The 25,992-nt window shown below is 39.7% G+C and overlaps 1 protein-coding gene and 1 pseudogene across 1 annotated transcript in view; one reads left to right on the top strand and one right to left on the bottom strand.

The window, feature by feature from the left end:
- Window positions 1–25,992, bottom strand: part of Sacs (sacsin molecular chaperone) — a 41,389-nt gene continuing 15,397 nt past the window's right edge. Inside the window, exons 6-8 of the mRNA XM_028758681.1 lie at window positions 23,617–25,111; window positions 22,764–22,855; window positions 1–12,818 (exon numbers count right to left, since the gene is read on the bottom strand). Of these exons, the coding sequence (XP_028614514.1) occupies window positions 1,261–12,818; window positions 22,764–22,855; window positions 23,617–25,111 (13,145 nt within the window). The 3' untranslated portion in view covers window positions 1–1,260. The remainder of the gene's footprint in view (window positions 12,819–22,763; window positions 22,856–23,616; window positions 25,112–25,992) is intronic.
- LOC114613402 lies at window positions 14,301–14,815 on the top strand (annotated as a pseudogene).

Genomic DNA, 25,992 nt, shown 5'->3' with positions numbered 1-25,992 from the left:
TGATTTTCTATATACATTTTTTTATTAAAATCATGGCACTTAATATTAACAGCAGAAATATTCATGATTCACATCCAGAAGCAATTAACATTCCTTTTTACAAATGAAGTAAAAAAAATCTGCCATGTTTTGTATGTAAGCCCTTAATTGCGTAAAACATATTTAGCATCATTTACAGCCAGTGCACTTACATAAGCTATTATTTCCTTATTTGACTTTATGCAAAATATGTTAAATATGTATGTTAGAACTCTTTGAATATTATGAAAATTAACTGTCAGTTCTCAATCACTCATGGGGGACAGTACAAGCTGATAATTCCCTTTGTAAACTTCTGCATATCACCTCAACAATTTGAGCAATTTTAATGTGCATAAAGTAAAAATGTTTAAATTCCCACTAAGTGCCATATTGAAAGACAGCTGAGGTTTTTTTTCACTGCAGCACCTTTAGACAAAAGATTGCATCCTGTTCAGCCACACTATTCAAATTATGACATCTGTGGAAAATATGTACACAAACTCCAATGTTCTTTTGCTAAACATCATGCTGGGAAGCAGTTTTAGAAGCAATATCTGGTAGTATGAACCAGCACTCTGGGACTTCCATAGGTTATCTTCATGAGTCAGGAAGCCCACAAACACAAGGTATAAAAAAATCAAAACAAGGATGGAAAGTGCACCCAGTGCACTCCAAGGACCGTCTTCATACTCTTAGTCAAGTAATAGTCAGGATTAAATATTGTACCACTTTAAATGTCCAACTAAAGTCGTGAAACTGCAACAAATTCATAATCAGATCCAGCTGATAAGAAAATAACGCATCTAAAAGTGTCCACTTAAAAAGTGATAAGCCCCCCAAACCCAATTCCCCTCATATATCCAAATCAGTCTATCCAGTGTTTCTTTAACTACTTCAAAAACATGTTTAAAAACATAAAATTAACTCCCTCCTAACCAAGACATGTGCAGACTCTTACCTAATAAACTGCTAAGCTTTGGTTACATAAAGTGCAGTTCAGTAATGTGCCATCCAATTGTTTAAACACACCGAGAAACTGCAGCTCACTGCCATCTTCAGAATCAGTCTTCACTTCAGTTACAGTTTCTGCCAGGAGTCATACAGCTTCTAAATGCTTCCAGAACACTCTGCTGTGTGCTTCACAATTCCTAGATACTGGCAACAAAGCTGAAGGAAGTGCAGTGATTTGTGTTTGTGCTATAACACACTCAAGAGCTGGCTCTGCTTTTTTCTTTACTTTCATACCTTTTGTTGTATAAAATTTTCAAGTTTTATGATGATACAGGCAGTACATTCCATAACCCTCATGGCAACCTCAGATGTGAACCTGTCATTGGGGATCTGTGGAAAAGGAAGCAAATCAGGGTATCTTGTTTTCAAGCTGTCTACACCGTAAGCTTCCAATGTGTGCACATCGTTTGTCAGTCCTTCCAGCTGCTGACTGTACTCCTCTATCTTCTGTGCAAGCGCAGTCGGCTTTACGTCTTTATCAGATTTCCCCCTGACGGCGTAGTCAGCTGCAATCAAAGCTAGCTTAGTGGAAAGGTAGCACTTGAAGCACACCCATTCATTGGCATTTTTGTGAAGGTCATTCCTGGCAGCAGAGAAGTTTGCTCTGGCTTGTCTTAACCATCTCCGGGCTTCCACTGGATTGCCCACAGACTTGAAGGTGGGAGGAACAAAAAACCTTTGAGAGTATGTCTGTCCAGCAGAGGGAGGGCATTTCTCTTTACTTTGCTGTTGCCTTTCAGATTTATGACTTGTGGCTTCTTGATTCCATGAAGTATAAAATCTTTGAAAAGAGTACTTGTCTGACTGAAATCGGGATGCAGAGGTTGAAAATGTTCTTCTTGAAGCTCTGTCTGCATTTTGATCCAGAAAAGCCTGTTTCTCTAATCTGTTGATTTCATTCTGCAGATGTTTGAACACTTCATTAGCAATATCATGATTTTCTGGATTTTTGTCAGGGTGCCACTTCAAATACAAGCGTCTAATGATCTTTTTCCGTTCTGATTCTGGAAGCTTCCAAGCTTGCTCCACCACTGATGTCACTTCTTTTAAGATTTCTGGTAAAGCATTTACCTTGAGCTTTCTGGGGGAGTGGTGTTTGGAGGAGGGAGACTTGTGGCTCTCTTTGCCAGAGAAAAGAGGAGGGATGCTTCTCAGACCGGGAGTTAGGAATTCTGTGGGACTTGTTGGTGTGGTGGGAGCACTGTCTCTGCTTTGGGAGCTTTCATCAGGCCTTGAGAACTTGTACAGATCAAGAGAGCTGACGATCTTATATTCACTGTAGCCAATATCGATCTGATAGATCTTTCCTAAGAAACTGGTATTGTCAGCATCTTCTCTTTCAACTTCTTGCACAATAATTGCATATGTGTAAGTTGGCTGGTATGACCCATAGATATCACCACCTTCAGCATCCACAAGGTACCCAACATATTCCCCAGGATAAAAAACATTCATTGGATCCATAAGTAGCGTATAATGGATCTCAGCAGGTATTGGTGTGCCAGGCATGGGAAGTTCCAGTTTTGATGGCTCCGAGGAGTCATATTTCACCCCTAAACTGTCAAGTTTCTCACTGATCCTGTAAATGTCGTTGCATCCCAGCATAGCAATTAAGTACGACGTGTCAGAAATCAAATTGTCAGTTGCTGATTTAAGTGTCATCGCTAAGGCTAGCAGAAAGTTAATGTCTTTGCTGTCTGAATGCTGGATGTAGAGCAAGATGACTGCATTGCCAAATCGCTTTAGAAAAGCGAAGGTTTCACTCCTGCTATGGGGAATAGGATTAAAACCTTTAACCCTTAACGTCGTCTGAAGTTTTTCAAAACAGGAAACTTTGAGCCCTTCTCTTAGAGCTTTGCAAAGCCTTATGGCTTTTTCTTCATTGGCCAGGAAAGCATTATCATTCTCATGCTTCATGATTCTAATGAGTCCTGTGATGAACTGCTCTGAAGACAAGAGAAGCTGCAGTCTTCCCTGAAGAGAGCACAATGCACCAAACTGGCACACTTTGGGGGTCTCCTCATCGAGCTGCTCTTCAAGTATACTGCTCAGCAGACGAGGTCGAAGCTTTTGAGGGAAGAGCATTATCAGCTTAGTATGAAATCCGTGGTCCTTCCCTAAGTAGCATTGGCTAAGATCAACTAGCATTTGCACACCAATATTACCCTGGATTCTACTTTTATAATGTGGCGCGTCATCGAACACCAAGATGCTTGACTTTACCAACCTACCATCCTGGCTCGGAAGGTAGAGTGCGAGGTCCCGGGCATTCTCCAGATCACTCCTCACCTTGACTGAATCATTTTGTAGACTCTTGAATAGACCAGAAACCACTCTCTTAACTGTACGCATTTCATTAGGATCTAACTGCTTTCCTTCAGAGTTTTTGAATATTCGGCTTAATACTTCAACATATTGCTTAGTTGAAATAATATCTTCAGTGCCTAAATGTTTGAAGAGCTGGTGAAAAGTGCCAAGCTCTAAAGGCAGCTTGTACAAATAAGGTTTAAAATCAGCCTCATATTCCAGGTTTATCACTACTTCCTCAGGCTTCAGAAGTTTCCAGCCATCTTCGACCATTACAAAGGACACACCCCGAAGCTGAAAACGGAACTCCCGTTTCTCTGCACTGAGAAATTCATATATGCTCCTTAGGACCTTTGCTCTGGTTTTTACCATTTCTTCATCCAAAGTTGTTATGTTGCATATGTTTCTGCAATTATTAATGACCTTATCAAGAGGGGGGTCCAGGTTAACATTAAGCATATTTAAAACTTGTTCAAGCTGTTCCTGTGGAGCAAGGTCACTGCCTTCTTGTTCTTTGATGCTCAATGGTGTGGCTTTCTCTGGAAGAATAGGGCAAGATGTCCACAGCAGCTGGAGAACATCACATTGCTTGAATTTCGGATTCACCTGTGCTCCATTGAACTTGATAAGAGGAAGTGTTCCATTTACTTCCTGGTACTGAGGGTGAAAGCGAATGTACTCAGCAGGGGCCCGCTCAGGACACAGGAACGGTATTAAGGACAGTTCTTTCAGAAAGTTTCCAGATAACAAATCCATTCGTTCTTGGAATATGTGATGCAGAAGGATGTCAACTGTATTTTGCAGTGTTTCTTTGGACCAGTTTTCTGTATTTGCCCTCACACTGATTTCCTTGGCAAACTGTAACAACTGCTGCTGGGAAAGCACGTACTTTAGTCCAACATTTCTCAAGAATTCCACCCAGGATGTCATAAATGCAACTTGATTTTTAGGTTTTATTACTTGTTCCAATTTTTTAAAGAATTCTTTAGGAATAAACAATTTTTCAGGAAGCATAACTTCAAAAACTCTCACAGTTCTATCATAGAAATGTTTTGCTTGCTTTAGTCGATTGTTGGCATCATGGATAATCAATACGTTTTCCAGTTTTTCAAAAAGTTGCTCCTTCATCTCTGACAGCTCCTCAATGCTTGCCAATCTATTCTTCAGATAGATCAAGTGTTCTAATTTTGCATCATAAGAGAGATTTTCAATTTTTGGCAGAAGATGTTTCAAATACACCTCCAGATCATCTACTGGCACACAGCCAAGCACCTCATAGAGTTCTTTTAAATGTACCTTTTCTTCAAGAAATGCAGAGGACGATGACTGTGTCCATTTTTCCACTTCAGCTGAAGGAATACTTTTAGTAAGCACATAGCACGTTCCGAATTTTGCAATGCTCATGTAGCGGCCACTGATGGATTTGTAGCAAGGAAGGGACTTTAAAATTTTTATGTCATCTTGAGACATCAAGTGACTCAAATTACAGTTGAAATACATCAAAAGTGCTTCAAAGTCATTTTCCATTAGCTTTTCGGTTCTAAATGTTGAAGTCTGAACCATATAATGTACAGCCTTCAAGATGCTTGCAGGGCTATCTACGTTTGCTGTGTGGCATGACAACAGAGGAACTAATGCACTGTCTTTAGAGCAGATTTTGTTCAAAGCCAGCTGAATACAGCCAGCTTTCATCAGAGCATGAAAAACCTTATCACTCTGAGCATTCGGGAACACAGCAATATGCATGAGGCTCAGGGGAATCAGCACATCTCCCTCGGGAACTACAAGCTGATTGGCTGACACAGTGAACTTTGTTCCTGGAAGCAATGCCCAGTCTTTAAGGATGTCAACAATGACATCAAATGCTGGCTTTGGTTCTTCCTGATCATCCGTCACACTTACTGATTCACTGATAAAATGCCATGCATTCTTAAGCCAAGATTCACTGGCAAAATTGTCTTTCCATTTTGCACAGTTTTTGGTCTTATACTCACGAGGCAACACAGAAGAGAGTAAATCAGCAAAGCTGGAAATGTCGAAGACTTTTGCAACTTTGCAGTTCAACAAAACACTACTGTATTTCAAGTATAAGGTGTTCATAAACAAGTCTTTCCGTGATGGAATTAATTCATGGTATGTTGTTAGAAACTTGGGTCGTTTACCATCAAAAATCTGCAAGACACTGTCCAGTGTAATGAGCAGAGGCAGTCCCTCAACTTCAAACTCATTTTCTTCAGCATCTTTAAAACAGTAATCAACTAAAAGTTTTAAACTGTGAAAAAGTTTTAGGTTAGTTTGCTGAAGACGACAAGGCAGCTTCCCAATATGGCAATTAGTGTCAGGAGAAGAAAAAGTCATTAAGAAGGACCTAACATCAGTGGGAGTCACATAGCTAACAGGGATATCTGCGTCTACAAGGCAGTGGTAAAGGTTAGCAGTTTCATCACAGTTATAAACCAAGTTGAAACCAATTTCTAAAAGCAGGTGCTTCAGTCTGTAGACATTCTCTGCGACTGTTTTGCGAGTTGTGATGTTATAATCTGCATTTTTAAGGTGCTGTAATTCATCCTGTAGCAAGTTATCAAAAAATGGTTTAGTTTTATTTGAAGTAGACATATTGATCCAAGTAATTATGACTGCAGAGTGCAAATCAGAGCCATCGATATTTGGAGCCCGAACAACAGGCAGAAGACGTTTCATGTCTTCATGAATGCAACTGTAAAGTGCTTTTACTAAGCAATACAAATCTGGCTGCAGATCCAGCCGGTTAACTGGAAAGAAGGACAGAAACTTCTTTAATGTGTCCTTTACAACATGAATGGGTGTGTTCTGTAAAACTGATAATGTTGGGTCGGAACCAGGGAAATACCGTTTTTTTAACTGGATTAGTAATTCAACATATGCAGGTGCTATTAAGGCTGTCATTAAACTATTATTCCAGTCACTGCGAACACCAACCCCATTATCATCACGCCACAAGTTTCTTCTGGCTGAATCAAGAGCAAAGTGGCCATTCACATGAAATGGCAGCCCTGTCTCCAAAGAGAGAGGCAGAAAGCAGAAGGCTCTGTGAGGCTTTTTATAATTGTGAGTAATACAGGCAGCTACTCCACCACGTGGGAAGAGGGTGATATCTTGGTTCTTGTGAGCTGATATAACACTCTTGGATACTTTGTCCATACTTGAAAATCCTGATCTATTACAGATGAGCCATGTGGTCAGATTTCCTTCAGAATCTTCAGTATCCATGGTGTAGGTTATTTGTTGAACTGGTATGTCCTTGAGCTGTCTCTTTTTAGTAACACTGTCAATTACAGAGGCGTGGAATTGCTTCCTTTTCAACCGGTCTCCATCAGTGATCTTGCCTTTTACTGAATACAGCACATTTAGACCTCCTGTGGCCTTATCTATTTCACAGATAGATATTTTTTCCATGTGGTTGAGAAACATTAGAAGTTCTGCCCCATCAGACCGTAATTTGTCTAAAAGATTCTGGACCATTCTGTCTGATGATGGAACTGAGGAAATTTCTGAAACTTGTGCCATTTCTGCATTGCGCAGAGGAAATCTAAACATTGTACAATTGTCCAGTTTAAAATGGTTTCCCAAGTAAAGATCTAGCACATCTGAGAACTGGGTTCTAAAGTCTGCATCCAAATCTCTAAACATGCGTCCAGGGCTAACTGATGTGGCTCCTGGTGCATATCTGGCATGGGGATCAAAAATACACAGGATGTCATTGCCAGAAATAAAAGAAGGGCAGTCTGTAATGTGATACACAGAATTGAATCCGATTCCATATTGTCCTGTTTTACAAGGATTTCCTTCTTTGGTACCTTTCCCGAGATTCTGAATTCCTCTGACATCATCTTCTGTAAATGGCTGGTTGTTGTAAACACACAGTGCGGGCCCTTGCAGTGGGGCCCACTTATCATCAAATATTCGGTCAACAGGATGCTGTCTAGGATCAAACACAAAGCAGATCTCTGTGGCCTTGGCATCATCAGCATTTTGAAGAAGCTCTTTCAGCATTTCCTTTTCTGAAGGATAAGCATTGAGGATGCTCTTAATTCTGCTGGTCAGTTTTTCTTTCTGCCCAAATTCTGTACCTGGAGCTGTGAAGCAGATGTTGGATGCATATCTTTCTAAGGCTTTATGTCTCTTTGGTATTGCACCAAGTTTCACAGCTACTTCCCGGGGTATGTCAGCATGGCAATACTTCACCGTGGAATCTTTCACTTTGATCCAGGGACAGTCATTGTAGCATAATGACTTCGCAGGGAGCAGCAGCAGGTTAGTATCTGGCAGTAATATTTTGCCATAATTTTTCTCACAGAATTCTTGTCTCTTTTCTCTAATGAGACTCCAGATTCCTTCACTGATTATTCGCCGGCAAAGCTGAAAATTCTCTTCTGTTATTTGCTTTTTTCCTCTTTCTTGATCAATAGACTCCAAAACTAGGGCAAAATCTTCAACAGTAAATGACTGCCGCACACCCACACTTTCAAAAAGTTCACGGAAATTATTTTTATACTTGTTAGGTAACTGATAAAGGTATGGCGCTGCTTCAAAATTCAAATGAAAAGAAACCTTTTCTGACTCAACATATACATTCTCAACAAGAATGAAACAAAATGGTTTTAGCTTTTCAATAATTGTTGCCTTGGCCACTTCACTCTGCAGTATTGCTTCATGGAGGTACTTGTAGCAAGCATTAGTGATATTTTCCTGGTATAGTGTAATGCCATCATCAACTGATTTTGCAACTTGCTTCAACTGGTTTATAACCAGATCAACTGTTGGCTTCTTTAGCAAACCCAAAAACTCTTTAACAGCCAATGACACTGAACCACAGCCTCTAAAGGAATGGGAATTTTCATTGAGAATTGGTTGCAAAAGACAGACTATATCTTGATATTCAGCTGTGTAAAGGTCAGTTGCTGCAAACATGGTTTCAGGCTTAAAACTGTTCCCTTTCCATTCTAAAGAAAAACCCGCTGGCTTTGTTAGAAATGGGAGGAAGGGAATTGTTTGATATTTTGCAGCAAAATCCTTTGCTCTAGGATCTCTTATTTTTAGCTTCTCATCAATAAGGCTCAGTAGAATACTACTCCGTAAGCAGGCAGCAGCATGGTCACATTTATTAATCTCAGCTACGGACTCTGCACGCTCTAGCATGTCATCCCACAAAATATCATCTTTTGCCATGCCTAACTGAACAAGCTTAATCAAAATAATAGGATTGAGGTAATCCTGTGTGGAGCCATAAGGGAATCTCCCATCTTTAGTATCAAATAACTTTGCAACTCGTCCTTCGGGATGGATCAATCTTGAAGGCAAAACCAAAGGATGGCCCTCCAAGGAGCAAGGAACACAAGGGGTAACACGAAGAATTCCTGAGAACTCATCAAGTTTTTCATTTAGGACAAAATTCATCAGAGGATCTCTAAGTTCTGCTTCAATTTCTTGAATATTAGGAAAGAAGACTTCTGAAAAGAACTGTTTCTCTGAAAATGTATTTTCCAGCAGTATCTGTTTGCAGCCAGCCTCTTCAAATCCTACTTTTACTGAAGAAGGAAGCTCAACAGCACAGAGGTTTTTGGAGCCTGTTTTCTTGAGGTACTTCAGAAATATCTTGAAGGCTGCTGAACCAACATCTTTCCTTTGAAGTATAGAGTCATCTAGAAATCTCACATTCTTCATGGAAACCCACATAGACCCATCAGAGAAGACTCTGGTCAACTCCTTCCCCTTGCCATGAGCTATATCTTCATAAAATCCTTGACAGATCACAGAGAAGTCATCATGAACTAGATCAGGATCAGGCCACACAGCATAGTAAGTATAATCAGTCAGCTCACCACCAGTGGCTAGGTCCCGTAAGACACTGAGTGCTTGTAAGTAAGCTTTCACAATGACATGCCTCATGAATGTGGTATTCCATCGACCTTTTGTATCTGTCTTCCAGATTTCTTTCCTATTTGAAGTAACAGCAAAGCACCCATTGATGTGAACTGGCAACCCTGTTTTTATTCGTAGAGGTAAATAGCAAAACACCTCTCCTATGTGTGGTTTCACAGTCCACTTCTGCTCCTGGGTTTCATGCAAAAGAACCCCTACTGCCCCACAAGGAACCAGCCCTAATCTTCTTCCACTTTCATTCAAGGAAAACTTGAGAGCTTCTCCTGTATCCATGCATGTGCATATAAGCCATGTGGTACAATCTACTGTCTTTTGTGGCAACTCATCTGATGGCTTTTTTGATTGGCCAGACTTAGCCATTTCAAAAATAGTAGCTGGGTCATCATCTGGACCTCTAAACAGTGGTGACTGTAAGTCAGCAATCCTCCTAAACACATGGTGAAATTCTTCAACTGTGATCTGAAGAATGCAAGATGACTTTGGCACATCAGTGGGAAGCTTCTTGTTGCTGCTGCTACAAGTCTTCATGAGCTTAGCAGCTTCTTTTAAAACACTTAAAACTGGTGCATTCAATGCTTTGGAGGGGCATACTTTTTTCTTAATTATTATTGTATCTTGTGCTAAGCTGGGATTGGTTTCTTCAATTTTCAAGTATTTCAAATACATTGAGTTTACACTCTGAGTAAAAATGATAAGTCTGTGCCCACAGAGACTAAATTCATCCACTAGGGAGTAAATATCTGCAGTGTTATAACAAGTACTGCTAACTTCACTCACTTTTGCTTCCTGCTGTGTTCTGAAGGACAGTCGGAAAAGGGTTCCATTGTAGCTGTAAGGGGCTTCTACAGCCAAAGGTAACTGACAGCCAAACACATCTATAAATGGTTTGAACTGATTGGGGAATTTCCTAAGTCTTTTCTGCTGCTTACTCCAATTAATTTTGATTCCAGGATTAGATCTATCTTTAATGTGTTTGCTGATATGATTTATGTTTGGATCAAACATTATCATAAATTCTCGGCTCATAATGATGGGAATGTCAGTAATGTGGTACACTGAATTAAAACCAAGACCAAATTTCCCAACCTTGTCAACTTCTCCCCTTTTTAAAGATTCTCCTAACCTGGTAATGTTTATGAAATCTGAATCTGAGAATTCAGAATTGTTGAATGACCACAGAGCAGGTCCATGACAAGCTGCCATCCCTGGGTCCAGGAGATTTTCCCTTATGTCCATATTTCTTCTCATATCAATCATGAAGCTGCATTCGGTGGCATTTGCATCATCAGCATTTTGAAGCAGCTCTTTAAAAATATCTGACACAGAAGGGTATTCTTCCAAAATATTTTTAATCCTTACGGTAAGAGGCTCTCTTTGCCCTGACTGCTCAAACCCCATGTTTTCAGGATTGATCAGTCTTGTACTAAGGCACGGAACTTTTAGCCACTCTGCAGTTTTCATGGGTATATCCTCATGTACCAAAATGATTGGTTCCACTGAATCTTCAAGCAAGTCATTGAGATCATCAACTTTGATGTCACAATAACAGCACTCATGGATTGGCTTCATGACAAGTTTGGAAGGACTTTTGCTGTGATAAATAGGAACTGGTGTATTAGGGCTTGCTGGAATCTGATTGCTATATAGCCATCTCATAATATTCAACATGAGGTGAAGATTTTGTTTACTTTCTTCTTCATTCAACTCCTCGTCACTTTTGAGATAAACTTTCTGAATGACCATGGAAATATGATCTGATGTCAACTCTTCTATTGAGCCACAAGCTTTGAACAGCTGGTGGAATTTTGCCATGGTTTTAGGCACATTATATAAATAAGGCTGAAGATCCAGGTCATGGATTGGCTTTATCACAGCCTGGGCAAGAGGACAAAAGTTTTTACCAGTCCAAACCCATGGAAATTTCAAGGCTTTAAAAGAATCCTTCCCTTCACTCAGATGATCATGCATGAACCCATAAATTTCAAGCAAAATATGTTGAAACTGATAGTAATCTTCATCACTAAAGGTTTTTGAAGTATACCAGTCAACAACAGTTTTAAAGTGTTTTAAGACAGCACTGATAGTAGGCTTTGTGAAGATGCCAAGCGCCTTCTCCAAGTTCACATGGACACTTTCAACAAGAGGAAGCGAGGAGCCCACTAGAACTGCATGTGCTACATCACACATATCTGGAGGTGCACAAAGATTACAAAGATCCCCTTTCCAGACTAAGGAACCTGGATAATTTGGAGGTCTTTCCTTGCAGGCTGGAACCCATTTTATTTTCTTCAATGCCATCTTCCCTTCAGAAGACTGCAAGAGTGTATGGTTTTTATTCAAGACCAGTAAGAGTGTTTTGGCTTTCTTCAGGAGAACATCCTGATTCTGACAGGAACTGACCTGTAAAGCTTCAATTTTTTTTGCCACTTGTACAACATCTTTCTCTTTTAGGCTGGCTTCATTTTTTAAGCCAATCTGTCTCAAAGAGTGAAGGATATCTGGTGAGGTAAAAACTGCGGGTGGGAAACAGGCTTCTTCTTCATTATAAAAGAGATCCCTTAGGACTTCTACATCAGGATCGAAGAGGCCACTGGCTGCTACCACATGCTCCTCTGATATATGAATGAATTTTAGTGGCGTTAACCAATCAAGCACATTTGGATTCTCATTTTTAAGAGAGGACAGATTCTCAAGGATCCACAGCATAAGACGTGTTACCTCTTCCTGTGTATAAAATGCATTTCCAATATCTTTTAAAACAAACTTTAAACAGCTTGTAGTCTTTAATTTTTCAATTTTCAACATGTTTGCCAAACGAATGGTGGCTTCATCACTACTATCTATTACTGAAACTGATAGCCGTAGATCTGTTGGAAGCTTGGCGGTATGATCCAAAACTTTACATCCTTTTAATTTTGTGTAAGAGGAAATCCCTTGATCAGATGAGTGATTAATTCTTTTGAATATTGTCAATTCTTGAATTATTCTTTTCTCTTTTTCAGTGGTATCAGTTAAGCTGGCCAAAAACTTCCTTAGGGCATCTTTCTGGGTTGGAAGTAATGATGCTATTTGATTACACAACTTCTGCAGTGGTATCTTCTCCATTATCTGCAAAATAGCACTGGGTAGTGGGGAATGAATGTATTTTTTAACAAGCGGATGCTGGATAGAGGTATCTAATCTTTTCAGGACAATCCCTCCAAGTTTTTGTACAGTATCTGCTAAGTATTCTGGAAGCTGAGCTTCAGTTTCATCATCTAAAATGACTACGGATGGGATCCTGAGTCTGATGAGTTCCACACACGTCTGATCTACATCCAGTGTAGTTCTGGGGATAAGTGGCATCTCATCAAATAAAGTCAAATCCTCTGAGAAATGTATATAGAGATTCTTCCAAACCATCTTAAGCCATGAAATGGACGGGTGATGTTTGTCTTCACTAAATGGGTACCACTGAACCACCAACTCTCGACCGGGCCAGAATGTATTCATTACTTCTTTAATAAGACGTGCAAATCGCTCTGGATTTAGAAGCTGCAGCTGAGTACATGGTCTTCCTGTAGATCACACACAGAAATATTATGCACAATTCTACTTTAAACTCTTCTAGTCTCACATTTAAGATGTCACTAGAAAGCTGTTTAAAGAAAATGTGAATATTCAGTATAAGTAGACTAAAATCATTTTAAAATAATGATAGTCTATACCGAAACTCATAATAACCTCTAAGAGAAGCCATTCTCTCCACAAAGTGCTTATTTTAAGTAAACATAAAAAGGTCATAAAATATCTAGTGTTCTACAGATAGAATCAGTAACAATAACAAAAAAACAATGTTTAATGTTTAGTTGTCCACAGGTAAAATTACCAAAAATGCAGATAAAATTTACACATTTTTCATTTAATGGGTAAACATTGATAAGCAGATCCAACACAAATATGTGTGGGATTGTTTTGTACTTCCAGCACCTCACCAGCACGGCTGTGGAGGAAGAAGGGCTCAAAGTCAGCACAGAAGCTGAAGTCTCCATTTCAGAAGCAAACACTTTCTGAAATGCGGGTAGCAGTGACTCATGGAACTTCCTTTCAGTCTCTAACAGATATGCAACTGGGTGTCAGTTAATGTCTTAGAGATTTGAACTCACTGTTCTAGAAAAGCAGACTGTTCTATACAGGGTACAGGTACAGTTTCTCCGAGGTTGATATTTATTTAAAGTGTGCTCTGCAGAAGTGGGGGATTTCGTAGAAATGCTTCAGGGAAACATAACTGAACATGTTGGTGTCCCTGTAAGGGCACATATTCCTCTCACCAAAACAACTCTATTTCTGAATGCTTGTAAACTAGGAATCTAATAAAATGTTTTCCTCTTGGGGGAACAGTTGCTTATCTTAATAGATTGCCTAGAAATTAACATTTATTTAATATGTATTTTATATGTCAGAGTATTTATGATATTTAACACCAGTAACAACAAAATAGAAAAGTAACCACGTAGCTTTAGGTGTGAATTTATCTATACAGAAAAATAAAAACATCTCAAAATCAGTTCTGTGGAAACTAATGCTTATCTTTCCCCTATGTGCAAATAACTTCTAGTTCCCTAGGAAGAAATTTGGGACACATTATAACAGTATACCTCTGAGGGCATACCTCAGGCTCTTGGAACTTCTGTATGTAACTTTTTTTTCTTGAGAATGTCATATGTGAGGTGCTGTACAGGCCTTCTAATGGAGGGCCTTAAGTCTCCTGTGTGAACATTTATTCTTCAGGGTTAAAAGCTAACATTTATTCTTCAGGGTTAAAAGCTAACCGTCTTCAGTACAAAGTAGCTAGAACTCGGACTTGAGATTGAAGGTACTGCCTTCATGTCATTCCCAGGTTTCCCTCACCCGACTCTAGCATGTTTTAATCAAGGAAAGACATCTTTGTTTCAAAAGCTTTATTCTCTATTTCTAACATTACCTGTCAGGCTATTTTCGAACCACTGTCATAGAAATCTCAGCAAAGACACACTTTTGAAACTTCAGGAAAGGACACTTCCTTTTCCGAGCACCCGCCGAGATGGCTGAAGTGGAGCAGAAGAAGAAGCGTACCTTCCCCAAGTTCACTTATCGTGGCGTGGACCTCGACCAGCTGCTGGACATGTCTTATGAGCAGCTGATGCAGTTGTACAGTGCCCGCCAGAGAAGGCGCCTAAACCGCGGCCTGCGGTGGAAGCAGCACTCCCTGCTCAAGCGCTTGAGAAAGGCCAAGAAGGAGGCACCGCCCATGGAGAAGCCTGAGGTGGTGAAGACCCACCTGAGGGACATGATCATTCTGCCTGAGATGGTCGGCAGCATGGTGGGCGTGTACAACGGCAAGACCTTCAGCCAGGTGGAGATCAAACCAGAGATGATCGGACACTACCTGGGTGAGTTCTCCATCACCTACAAGACTGTGAAGCACGGCTGGCCTGGTATTGGTGCCACCCACTCCTCCCGGTTCATCCCCCTCAAGTAGCCGAGGCCAATAAAGACTGGTGTTTTTGAAAAAAAAAAAAAAAAAAAAAAAAAAGAAACTTCAGGAGAGTGATAACATCTTGATTCAGAAATATTTTCAGTCTCCGTGACATGTAACAGGATAACTCAAGTAATATTTTAAAAATGAAATTTATTTTAAAATTTTTATTTTAAAAATGAAAATGCCAGTAATATAATCATAGTTTCTTTGGGCTATGGAGTGAATTAAATTTAATTTATAATAATGTTTCTTTGAGTGCTTATTGAATAGAACTAGTTACACTGAATATCTAAGTCATAAGTGAAGATATAATTTTAAAGATATAAAAATGTTGAAAATTAAAATTCAGAGTACTCAGAGAGCAAAATCTTAAATATGTATCATGTATGTTCCATGGAAATTGCCACAAAACATGCATCTTATAGATAATCCTTCCCAATAGCCTTACATAAAATTTGGCAATTTATAAAACATATACTTACCTTTAAGAAAATTATTTGGTATGAATATGTAAGTAAAATGTCAAAACACACACACCTCACACATAGCATGCAACTACCACGTCAGTCATGCTCAACTGGAAAAACAACAGGAGGTAAAGGAGAGAGAAAATGTGGAGCGGCACAGGCCTCATACATTAAGTTCCTTTGGGCTTTAGTCCTACGTTCTAGCTACTGTGTTTAGCCCTGAAGAATAAATGTTCACCCAGCATCCCCTGCCCCCCATTAGAAGGCTCCTAAAGCACCTCTCCCAGGAGGTTTTAAAAACAGTTTTTAGGCATTTTAGTAAATGAGTTATGGGCTTTGTGGCTTTCACAATTAACAGCAAGGCAAAACACATTTAACTATGCTTCTGAAAAAAACATTCCTAAAGACAGCAAACTATTGCCAGGTATGATACTGAAAGCAATATGAATACAACCAGTCTCTACTCAGAGACTGTGCTAGTTTTGTTTCTTTTTATTCCCATGTCTATAATCGTTGCTAACCTTGAGAATAAGTGCAACGTGATTAGAAAACAGAAATAACAGTTGGTGTAAAAATTCATTTAACAATAATGTTTTAGTTCCAAATGCTTTAAGTGAACTTCTTCAGAGATGCATCCCACTAGACAATGCTAAATCAAGGTGCTGAATACAAGGAAGTTCTTTTGTTTTTCGGGTACACAGTGGCAATGGCAGCTTTGATGGCTGGTGAGTTCTAAAACTGTATAAATGTACCGTTATATAGAAAATTCAAGTCTTTGTAAATACACACGAACAAGAACAATCCAATTAAATGATGTACTATATATGCTACATCTTTTTTTCTTTTAGTTTTTTAAATTATCACTACTACTATTATTATTATTGCTATTATTATTTAAGTTGAGAGTCCATCCTCTCCTCCCAGTCCCTTCTCAGTTACATCTTTAAAAACAAAAGAAAAAAAGAATGAAAAAAGAGAAAAAAACTCAATGTGGGGACTTGGGGGAAGTAAAGGAAAAGGCAGCCCAGTGCCTGCCAGTCAGGACCCCACCAGTGCTCATGGCTAGATGTGGCTGCTGACCCCTGGGCCTTTCAGAAGCATCTTATTCCAGCTCTAATGGCCCAATTGCTTCCCAGGAAGTTTGCACTGATGCTCTGCCACAGACATCTTGGCTTTGTCCTTTGGTTGTTGCTTTTCTTGTAATACTGGGCACTGACTAATAGGTCTCATGCAAGGTAGGCAAAAACCTTACTACTGAGTGATATCTCAACTCTCCTTTTACTTTTCTCTTCATAGATTTTCACTAAGTTGTCCAGGCTGGCCTTGAACTCACGTTGTAGTTCATTTTGGTCTTGAACTTACAATCTTATGATCTTCCTACCTTGGCCTCAAAACAGCTGGTATTACAGACCTACACTATCAGGATTGGTGTGGGCTTGAATAGATCTCCTGTAGCAATAGAGATTCAGTAACCAAAATGGGACAGTCCCTAGGGCAGGCAGTAACAGGGTAGCTTACATCACAACTCTGCTGCCTCTTTTACTACACTATCCCAATGCAAGAGCTATTGATAAAGCATTAGATACTTTTAATATAAAGTAGAAGCCAAATTTAATATTTATAGAAATTATCACTCTAATAATGACTTAGTTCTTAATTTTATATATGTATAAATGTATAATCTGCTTCAAAGGATATATATAAAAACAATTTCTATAAAGCAAATCTTGCATCCCTTAAATTTTCAAGTAAGACATGAACTTTGGAAAATAATAATAGAAATATTACAACAAAACAAAAAGGATGGGCAATCAATAAAATGACACACTTGGCACTGTAAGATCAGCTGACTATCCCTAATGATAGGAGACTGGCCGCTTTAATGTTCTTTGTAGCTTGAACAGGGGCGTCCTACTCCCATCAGTCTCAGCACTGGGCTACAATCCTAACAGTTTCCAGAATGTACTCCCCTCCTTCATTCTCCTCTGAGCATCTCTGTGCACAGCAGTCATGCCACTCTCTCCCATTTAAGCAGTCTAACATACAAATTCCACAAGTGTCTTTCATTTGAGACTAAATAATTATGAAAGTTTTCAAGTCATTTAAATGTTTTTTTAATAAGCAGTGTTTATAATAACAAAGGTCGGAATTAGTAGTTTCCTCTCTCCTTTAAAAGTTATTTCCAGCAGGAAAGAAAAAAAAAGATTGACAGAATTTCTAGCTAGTTAGGTTAAAAACAAAACAATACAGGATTCAGCACACCAACAAATGACAATAAATAAATAAATAAATAAATAAATAAATAAATAAATCAAAATTCAAATGAACACAACATTCAGTCAGTGATCCTACCTGAGTATCCCCAGAGAAGCTGCTGTGCTAGAATATAATTAAATCCATGCTTAGAGAGGCCAGAATATTCAATATTTCACAAGCTCACTACAGACATTACTCCGCATTTTACAGCAATGCTGTCTGCAGAATCTCCACAGAGCAGTATGCAAAAGAAAAGGTGTAAACAAAACTCCAAACAGTATATGCATTTAAGATTTAAAGATCCATTCTGATGCAAATTAACCCTAAACTATGTAAGAACTGAGACTTAGCTCAGAAAACAGCAGAGAAGGGGAGTGAATGTTTATAAGCATGAATTACTCTGTATTCTCAGCAACCTGGAAGCTAACTATGGGCTTTTTCACAGGCTGTTAGCATAAAACATTCAGAGGGCCTAGAGATGGATTGAGAAAGAAAGAAATAGAATTTTTATAAGTACTTTAATATTTAAACAAAGTAAAATTACACTTAATCCTCACTATGATAAGAAAAAGGTGAATTTATCAAAGAATCCTACTGCTTATTTATGACAATCAATAATCACAAAATTCTAAGAATTACCCCCATGGACAACTAATCCTTCTATGCCTATGAGAAGCCATTTATTTTATCACATATTTATTTTATGCACTTTTGTGGAATATGCTTGTGCACTGGGGTACCTGGGACTCAATTTCAGGACTAAGACAGAAACTGTAAGTCTCATCGGAATAACTACCTCACCAGCAGCATTTGTCAATCAGGCAATACTAAATGCTAGAGTGCTGGAATAAGCATCTAGACATGTGTTCAGAACTTGTCTGTATCTAACAAGGATGGTAGATTAGAGAAATGATTACAAGTAACTACACAAGTGCAGGTGTGTGGTGCTGTGTTATAAAAGCATGCACGGGTTGCATGAAACAAGAAATGAAGCAGGCACACACAGGGAGAAAATCAGATGTTTGTGCCTAATGAAGAAAAATAAGTGTTCTTTAAACATGAGAGTGATGGGGGGTGGGGGACAAAACCAAGGATGGAGATGGGTACCAGCAAACACTTAGCACTCCTGTGTACCAGGCATCTTTATAATATCCAGAAAAAAATAGAACCAGGAAATAAAAAAGCCTGGTGGACAATGCCAAGGACTTTGACATTTTTTTATAGGAGATAAACAAGAAGCCTTTCAAAGATCTTTGATACAAGGTGGAAAAGCAATGTTTTAGAAAGGTAAGCTCTCGCAGTGCTAACTGGAGAACTAAGAGTGGCTGTAAGAGATACCAAGGTTATGCCTGCATCTCAGGGGAGACGGCAGTGGTCTGAACAAGGGAAAAGGTAGGCTTCAAACAGACTCTTCCTAGCACATGATCATTTTCTTCAACATGTAATTATAGATACAGCAGTCTCAAACATTCTCAAAAATCTTGTGTCAGACATAACTCTGTATGCCAGAGGCTGGCAATTAAAAATGCAACATTTTCTGAAGATTTGGATACATGCATATGAGGTCATCATCTCTTCAATAGTATTCATCATAATAAAGTTGTGTCAGAGTCATCATTGAAAACATGTTGTCCCCTGAGACATCACATCTAGAGGCCAGACAGAATACACAACACCATCCCTGTCCATTCTCAGCATCTGACCAAGCGCCCACTGCATGAATGACAGTGTTGATTCATATCCATATCCTATGCAGCTGTGGGTTTTATCATCTATTTATTAATTTCATTTGGTACAGTGCTTGGTATATACAGGAAAATGAATCATTTAAGGACTTTTGAGTCACCAATTATAACAGTGAATATAATCTTACATAATTTTTTAAAAAGGCTTGAAAATTAAGTAACATATATATATAAGATTCTGATGCCACTCCATTAGGAACTTGTCTCACTTAACTGCTTATTTTTTTCCAGCTGCTTAATTTAAAACCCATTTACTGGCAGAATTATTTAACTAGTCATCTACCATGTAACTTCAGCTATTCATCCATTTATTCATATAATTTAAACCACAAATGATCTAACTTACAAATAAAAAATGAGAAAACAAAAATAATTGTGGCTACAACTCTGCATCTCAAGATATCGAAAGCCTTCTATTTCCTTGAGCTTTTCAAGTGGAGATGACAGAGGCTCTGATACCTACGGGTTGTGGAGAGCAAATAACAGAAGATGCTCATCACAAACAATGTCTCCTACCTGGAGAAAGGAGAAGGAACTAAGACAAGGTCTTGGACTTGAAGCCTACTACCAAATCCACAGCAATAGCATCCAAAACAAGACAGGGCTCCAAGACCATTCCCCTACACTGTTACCTATATACCTATATACCTCTCAGAGCCTGCAGAGTCACATCTACTGTGTGGCTCAAGATGTGCCTCCAGCACCCCTCTCACATGCTTGGGCAAAAGAGAGGGCAAAGACTCCATCTACTAGGAAGCATTCCAGGAAAGGTAGGCCCGAACTTCACTCTGGGAGTTCAGGGCCAGGTCTGCTATAGTGAGACCCAGCCCCAGGAAGAAAACAGAAGTCTTAGAAGCCTTCCCAACACTGGAAAGAGATCTGCACAGCAGTAGGACAGATTCTAGTTCCAGCATGGTTCACTAACAGCCTTAGTTAGAGCAGGAGTTCCTCTCCAGCTATCTTTCACTTATATGTTAATATCAAGCCCATGAGTACCTCCCAAGCTTTCTCTGTGGTTACCAGATGCTGGGAGAGTGGACATGGAATGTGTGGGGTACAGAGATAGAGGTTGGTCAATTGGTATTGTTACAGGTTAGATTAAAAAGTTCTGGGTACTATTGCATAGTAGAGTAACTATGGATAAAATAATATATTGTATGTTTCAAAAAGCTTGAAGATTTTCCATCAAGAAGTAAAATATATTTAAGAAGACAGGTGTGGTTAACTTGATTTGAATATTTCATAGTGTGTGTATATCACATGTTACCCTATAAACATGCAAGTTTTCCTTTTTATGTATCACTTAAAAGATGAATTAAAAGCAAGTTAGGAGCTGTAGATGTAGCTCAGTGGTAAAGCCCTTGCCTAGCTGCATGAAGTCCTGTATTAAATCACCAAAGTCAGGCAAAGAAGTTAATGGACTAAGTATAGGATGGAAATAGGTCTTCCCAGCAAAATAAATGCTAGGTAGATGAGTATAGATAGGAGGAAGGTTCACACAGGTTTAAAACAGTGACTGAGCACGGACCTTAAAGTGTTGTATAGTGTGTTATACAATGTGTGATGCAGTGGAGACAAGTCTGACCAGTACCACTGCTCTCCTGAAATTAGGAAGCATTCAGGTTCACAAGCTTGTGAACTAGAACAGAGAGGGGCCCTAAATGGACTGAGGCCACTGAAACAGCAGTTCACAATCACACACGTTCAGAAGCACAGATGACCACGATCACGGAAAGTTCAGTCATGGAAAGCCGTCTAACTCATACTAGCACACCAAGACCTATCTCAGTGTAATCAGAACCCATGGACAACCCATAGCAGCTGAGTGCCACATTCACATGAAGAGTGAGTGCCACAGCAACGGTTAATTCCAAAAGTGAAGTAATGTCACAAGAAAGGATGGGATCTGCAACACAACAGTGGCAGATCCACAGACAAAAAGGCAAACAGAACGCTTCTACGAATTGTTGGAAAGAACTTACAGTTGCAGAACAAAGATGATAGACTAATGGTTGACTGTGGGAGCAACTTTCGAGGATAGCAACAGTATTTTAAAGGGGCACACAAGAGGAGAAACAAGAGAAAAGGAGAGGGCTACGGCTGACATTCTGATTTTAAAATACTATGGATCTCCAATTAAAGTGATCACAACTGATTCCACACACAGGCAGTTATGTGCTAGGCACTGGACTGGACTACCATTTCTGTCTGTATGATCTGGTCCCATACGAATGCCTACCATGTGTTATTACTGAAAAACTTTAAAGTAGCCTGCCTTGCTAGAACTACACAAATTAGAATCAAACTCAATAGATATGCAGTGAATGCGCCAAGTTCTTCCCAACCCCCAGCAACATAAAACAATACAACTTGACATAAAAAGGAGAAAAGAGAGGGGAGGATGCGTAGAAGGATCTGTGGGAATCCATGTTAAAATACTTCAACAGACTTCCTTGAAGAGAACGATTCACAACAAATGAGTCATCTGGATGTGGAGAACCAGTATCACTGCAAGTCCCACAGGCACAAATCCTTGTGACAAGAAACATTTATAGGCTCATTCTTGCTCTCACTTTTAACTCCTACCTCATTACCCTGACAAATTCCAAATCCTTTCACGCATTTTTAGTGGATAAAATTATAAATGATTAACAACTTTTCCTTGAAAGGAAAAGGCCATGTGTTGTCTAAGACATATCACATAGAATAAGCTCCTTGGTAAAACAAATTCTGAAATCTAGGGACAAATGTCTAACAGTAAGTCCAGAAAAGTCCAGACAGTAGTTTTTTAGGTGATAGAATATTTGCAGAAGTTGGGAGATAGAATAAGAGTCAGAACCGTGGTAATTTTCCCTCCAAATTACTGTCATTTCCCAAAAGTCATTCCCAATGAAGGGCATTTATGGCTTTCCTAGGTCTTCTCAGTCCCCTTCCCTGGCAGTGATTTGGAATTGTATTGGAACACATTTCTTGGAAGTTGATCACATCTGATAGCTAACCACCTATAACTGTGGCAGGATGTGGTATAGCAGACACGAGGGACAAGGCAGAAAACCAGGTCTCCTGTACTCATCTGAAAACCCTGACCTAACCTTTTCCTCTCATCTGTGAAATTTAACAATCACTTTCATTGTTATCACACATGCTGCAAGATCTGAGGACAGGAGAGTCTGAAAAGAACTAGCAAGCATTTGGGAAAAAACCAAAAGCACTGTACAGGTTCAGATACACTTCCTGCAAATGCCCACTGCTACCAAGAGCTACGACATAAGGTCCTCAATGACACCGCCTTTGGATTCTTGTTAGATGCTAGAATGGCTCCTGACACATCTTAAAGTGAACAATTCTCCTAGGCTGAGCCATATGAACTCAGATTTATACGTCTAAAATGGATATTTATTAGAAGAAATCTTATTAGAGGAAAAGCTGTATTTTTAGAAAGAGAAAAGCACAGAGGGGTGGAGAGATGGCTTAGCCATTAAAGGTTAGGCTTACAACCAAAAATGTAAGAACAGCACTGAACAGTTATAATACCTCGGGTCTGTGCAGCTTCTTTTAAAGCAGCTAAAAGGTGAGGCTTCAAGTTCTCCAAAATAAGTCTTGCTTCAAGACCTGGGAAAAGGGACCTAGAATGCAAGAAGTACACAGCAGTTACAATTCTAACAATTCTATGGTTAAAAACGTCCACCATGTAATTTCAAGCCAGTTAAACCTGCTATTTTATTTTATGTCAATTATAGTACACATCAAACTTTGCTTTAGGCTTTGCTGTAAAATATGAGGGCATCATACGCCATGAAAACTCAAAACCAGTCTAAATAGTCAACCCTCAGCTTTAAAAACCCTTAGTTACTGAAGCTAAGTATGATGATGTACACAACCTGGGTGGCTGAAGCAAGAAAACTGCTCTCCAGGCTAGTCTGGGACACACAATGACACCCTGTCTTAAAACCACAAAGAAATAGTTATTTAATATACTACTTGAATGTATATTTCATCAAAGTAATTCTAACTGTACCTCTATTAGCTCTTCATAATAATTGTTTTCAGCGTTGTGTCTGACAAATAGCTACTAGAATAATTGTTCTTGAGACAAGATATTACTACTATGTTGTCTTGGAATTCCCAGGTCCAAGTGGTCCTCCTGCCTAAGCCTCCCAAACAGCTGGGACTGTCAATAAAAGGCAATAAACCCAGCTTTTATGTAATCTTGTAATTGGCAAATGCTAGAATGCCTTTTCATTTTAAAATATAAAATGTATGTTTTAACATTTCATGCCTCACCCACTCACAAAGTTCACACAGACACCTGCCAGTAAATGACTCTGTAAAAAGAACAGCCCCCTACTGACAAGATCAACCAGTGTCTGAGCCACACAATAACTACCTAGGGAATTCTTCTGAGGTGATGTAAACAACATCTTGATCAGAGACAGATGAGGAGAAGGGCACAAAAGCCCCACTTTGTAAAGGCAGCAGCTCAAGGCCAAGCAGCTCACTGTAGGCTTGGTCAGAAAGCACAAATTCCAGAAGATGGAGCTTTTCTTCAGCACTGCCCAGGTGTGCACACTTCCTCAGTACCTGCCGCACCCACGCAGGTGTCACCTTCCTCACAGGAGATGCACTGGAAGTGGCAGAGGCTGCACTGAGCTGAACAGCAGCAGTCAAGTTCCCTGGTACCTTGGCAATCTGCTTCCCTGAGCTCTGGAGGTAGTTGAGCACAGATTGTGTGGATTCTAAACTTCCATCAAGTTCTGAGAAGTACACCTGCTCCAGCTTCACCCACTCGCCACTAATTGAATAAATCACAGCATGCTGGAACAGTTCACTAAACAGAGGACCCAACACTGGATGCCAGTGTGCCTTGACCTTGCTGGCCTCAGGCCAAAGTCTGTAGATGGCGTCAACTGATAAGGGGAAGTCCGAGCTCTTTTCTGTCTCCAGGCGCTTTATTGAATCTAGGATGAGAGTAGCATACGCTTTGGGAACAATGTTCACAATAAGAAACTCATTCCACAAGGCGGCAGGGTCTCTCCACTGGTCCAGCTCTCTCCATTTTATGCTCCTGCGGTTGTCAGTCAGGCCAAAGAAGCCGCTGATGTGAACTGGAAGCCCTGTTCTGCTTTCCTCACCAGGAGGCAAAGGAAGGAAACAAAACGCTTTTCCTGAGAAATCTGATATTGCTCCATCTTCTTCATCCCTGCCTGATAAAGGCATGGCTAGTCCAATGATTGGGACAAATTTCAATTCATCAGCCAAAGAGTCTAGTTTACTACTCATGCCCCGCCCCCCCACACTGTTACAGACCAACCAGGACGTCTTCTGGGCATCTTTCGTGCTCTCATCCTCTAGAACGATGTTTATATGATACGTTACACAGGTGACACTGTTGCTTGGGATCTTTTTACAATAGTTACTTATAGCCGTTCCCAGAATCTTGATAGAATTTGGCCGTTCATGTTTCAGGGCCTTATTCTCACTAGCAGTCACTCGAAATACCAGTTTTTCTGTCCCATCGGCCTCTCGGACATGTAAAGACACAGCCTGCACACTCTTCAGGAAGAGTAGCACTGTGTCTGCATCTGCCCTGAAAGAGTCAAACAACTCCAGAACCTTCTGCTTAGTGTAGAGATTGCTGCTAAGCTGGGAAGGCTGTAAGCGAAGAGGGAAACGGAAAAATGTCCCTGGGAAGCTGCCATTTGTAAAGGTTTCCTTGGTGCTTCCAAAAACACCAATGAAGGGTGCAAACTGATCCGGAAGCTCATTTATTTCTTTGATGTCATCTTTGAGATTCCAACATTGGCCTGATTCATGGGGGCCAAAAAGTGTTTGATGAGGATCTAGCATTCCTATCTGGTCACCACTAAAGATACAAGGAACATCTGCAAAATTGAAAACCAAAGCATGACCAACTCAGAAGTCCAATGAACAATTATAATTGCGGCCATAATGAAATGATAACTACCACCAAAATATTACATGAGAAATAGTCTGACACATAAAACTCTTCAACAAGTAATTTCATACATTGAAGGTGATACATCATGGTTTCTGGTTTGAGGCAATCTAATAAGAGCCAGTAATAGAAACTTCCATGTTTTTGTGAAAAATCTGGTTACATCTTTAAACACTCATAAAGTATTAAGATATAAACACTATTTAGATGTTTATATTCAATGCATTGTCACATAAAGCCAGTTAGAAAGAGAAGAGTTATAACTTGTGCTCAAAATTAAGGATTTAACTTTCTACTCCAATGATGCAGGTTGCTCCCACTGCCACGTAACTGAGCAAGTGCAGACCCCACAGTGACTGAGCCACAAGCTTGCCTAGGGAAGGACTCACATGATGCACAGCTACAGTTCTTAGAGATCCACATCTTACCACATGGCCTCTAGACTAATGTCAACTGCTTCTTTTGTTCTTCAACTAAAGACAGTGATAGTTCAACACTGGCAGAACTGGCTTTGTCAGATTTCTCATACTGCAAGAAACTCTTATCCATGGTGCTACTCAAAGAGCTTCCCATGGGTAATTCTGGTGTGTTTTGTCTCCCTGCAGACCTTAGCCTCTAACCTCCACTCACAATCTCACTCTAGTAAAGTCTGCCAGCCCTTTAAGATGTGTACTTGTCAAATGCAAGTCCTGTTGTGACAATTACCTAAATTCTTATTCACCTTAAGTAGCAAATCTTTTATCTACTAAATCCATAAACAGTACAATGTAGGATATATTTGTCTCTAGACCCTTTACCCAATGTCAC

Source organism: Grammomys surdaster, unplaced genomic scaffold, assembly GCF_004785775.1.
Source record: "Grammomys surdaster isolate TR1022 unplaced genomic scaffold, NIH_TR_1.0 126219, whole genome shotgun sequence".
Taxonomy (NCBI): Eukaryota; Metazoa; Chordata; class Mammalia; order Rodentia; family Muridae; genus Grammomys; species Grammomys surdaster.
Note: the sequence above shows the minus strand (reverse complement) of the source record. Positions and strands in the feature narration are given on the sequence as shown.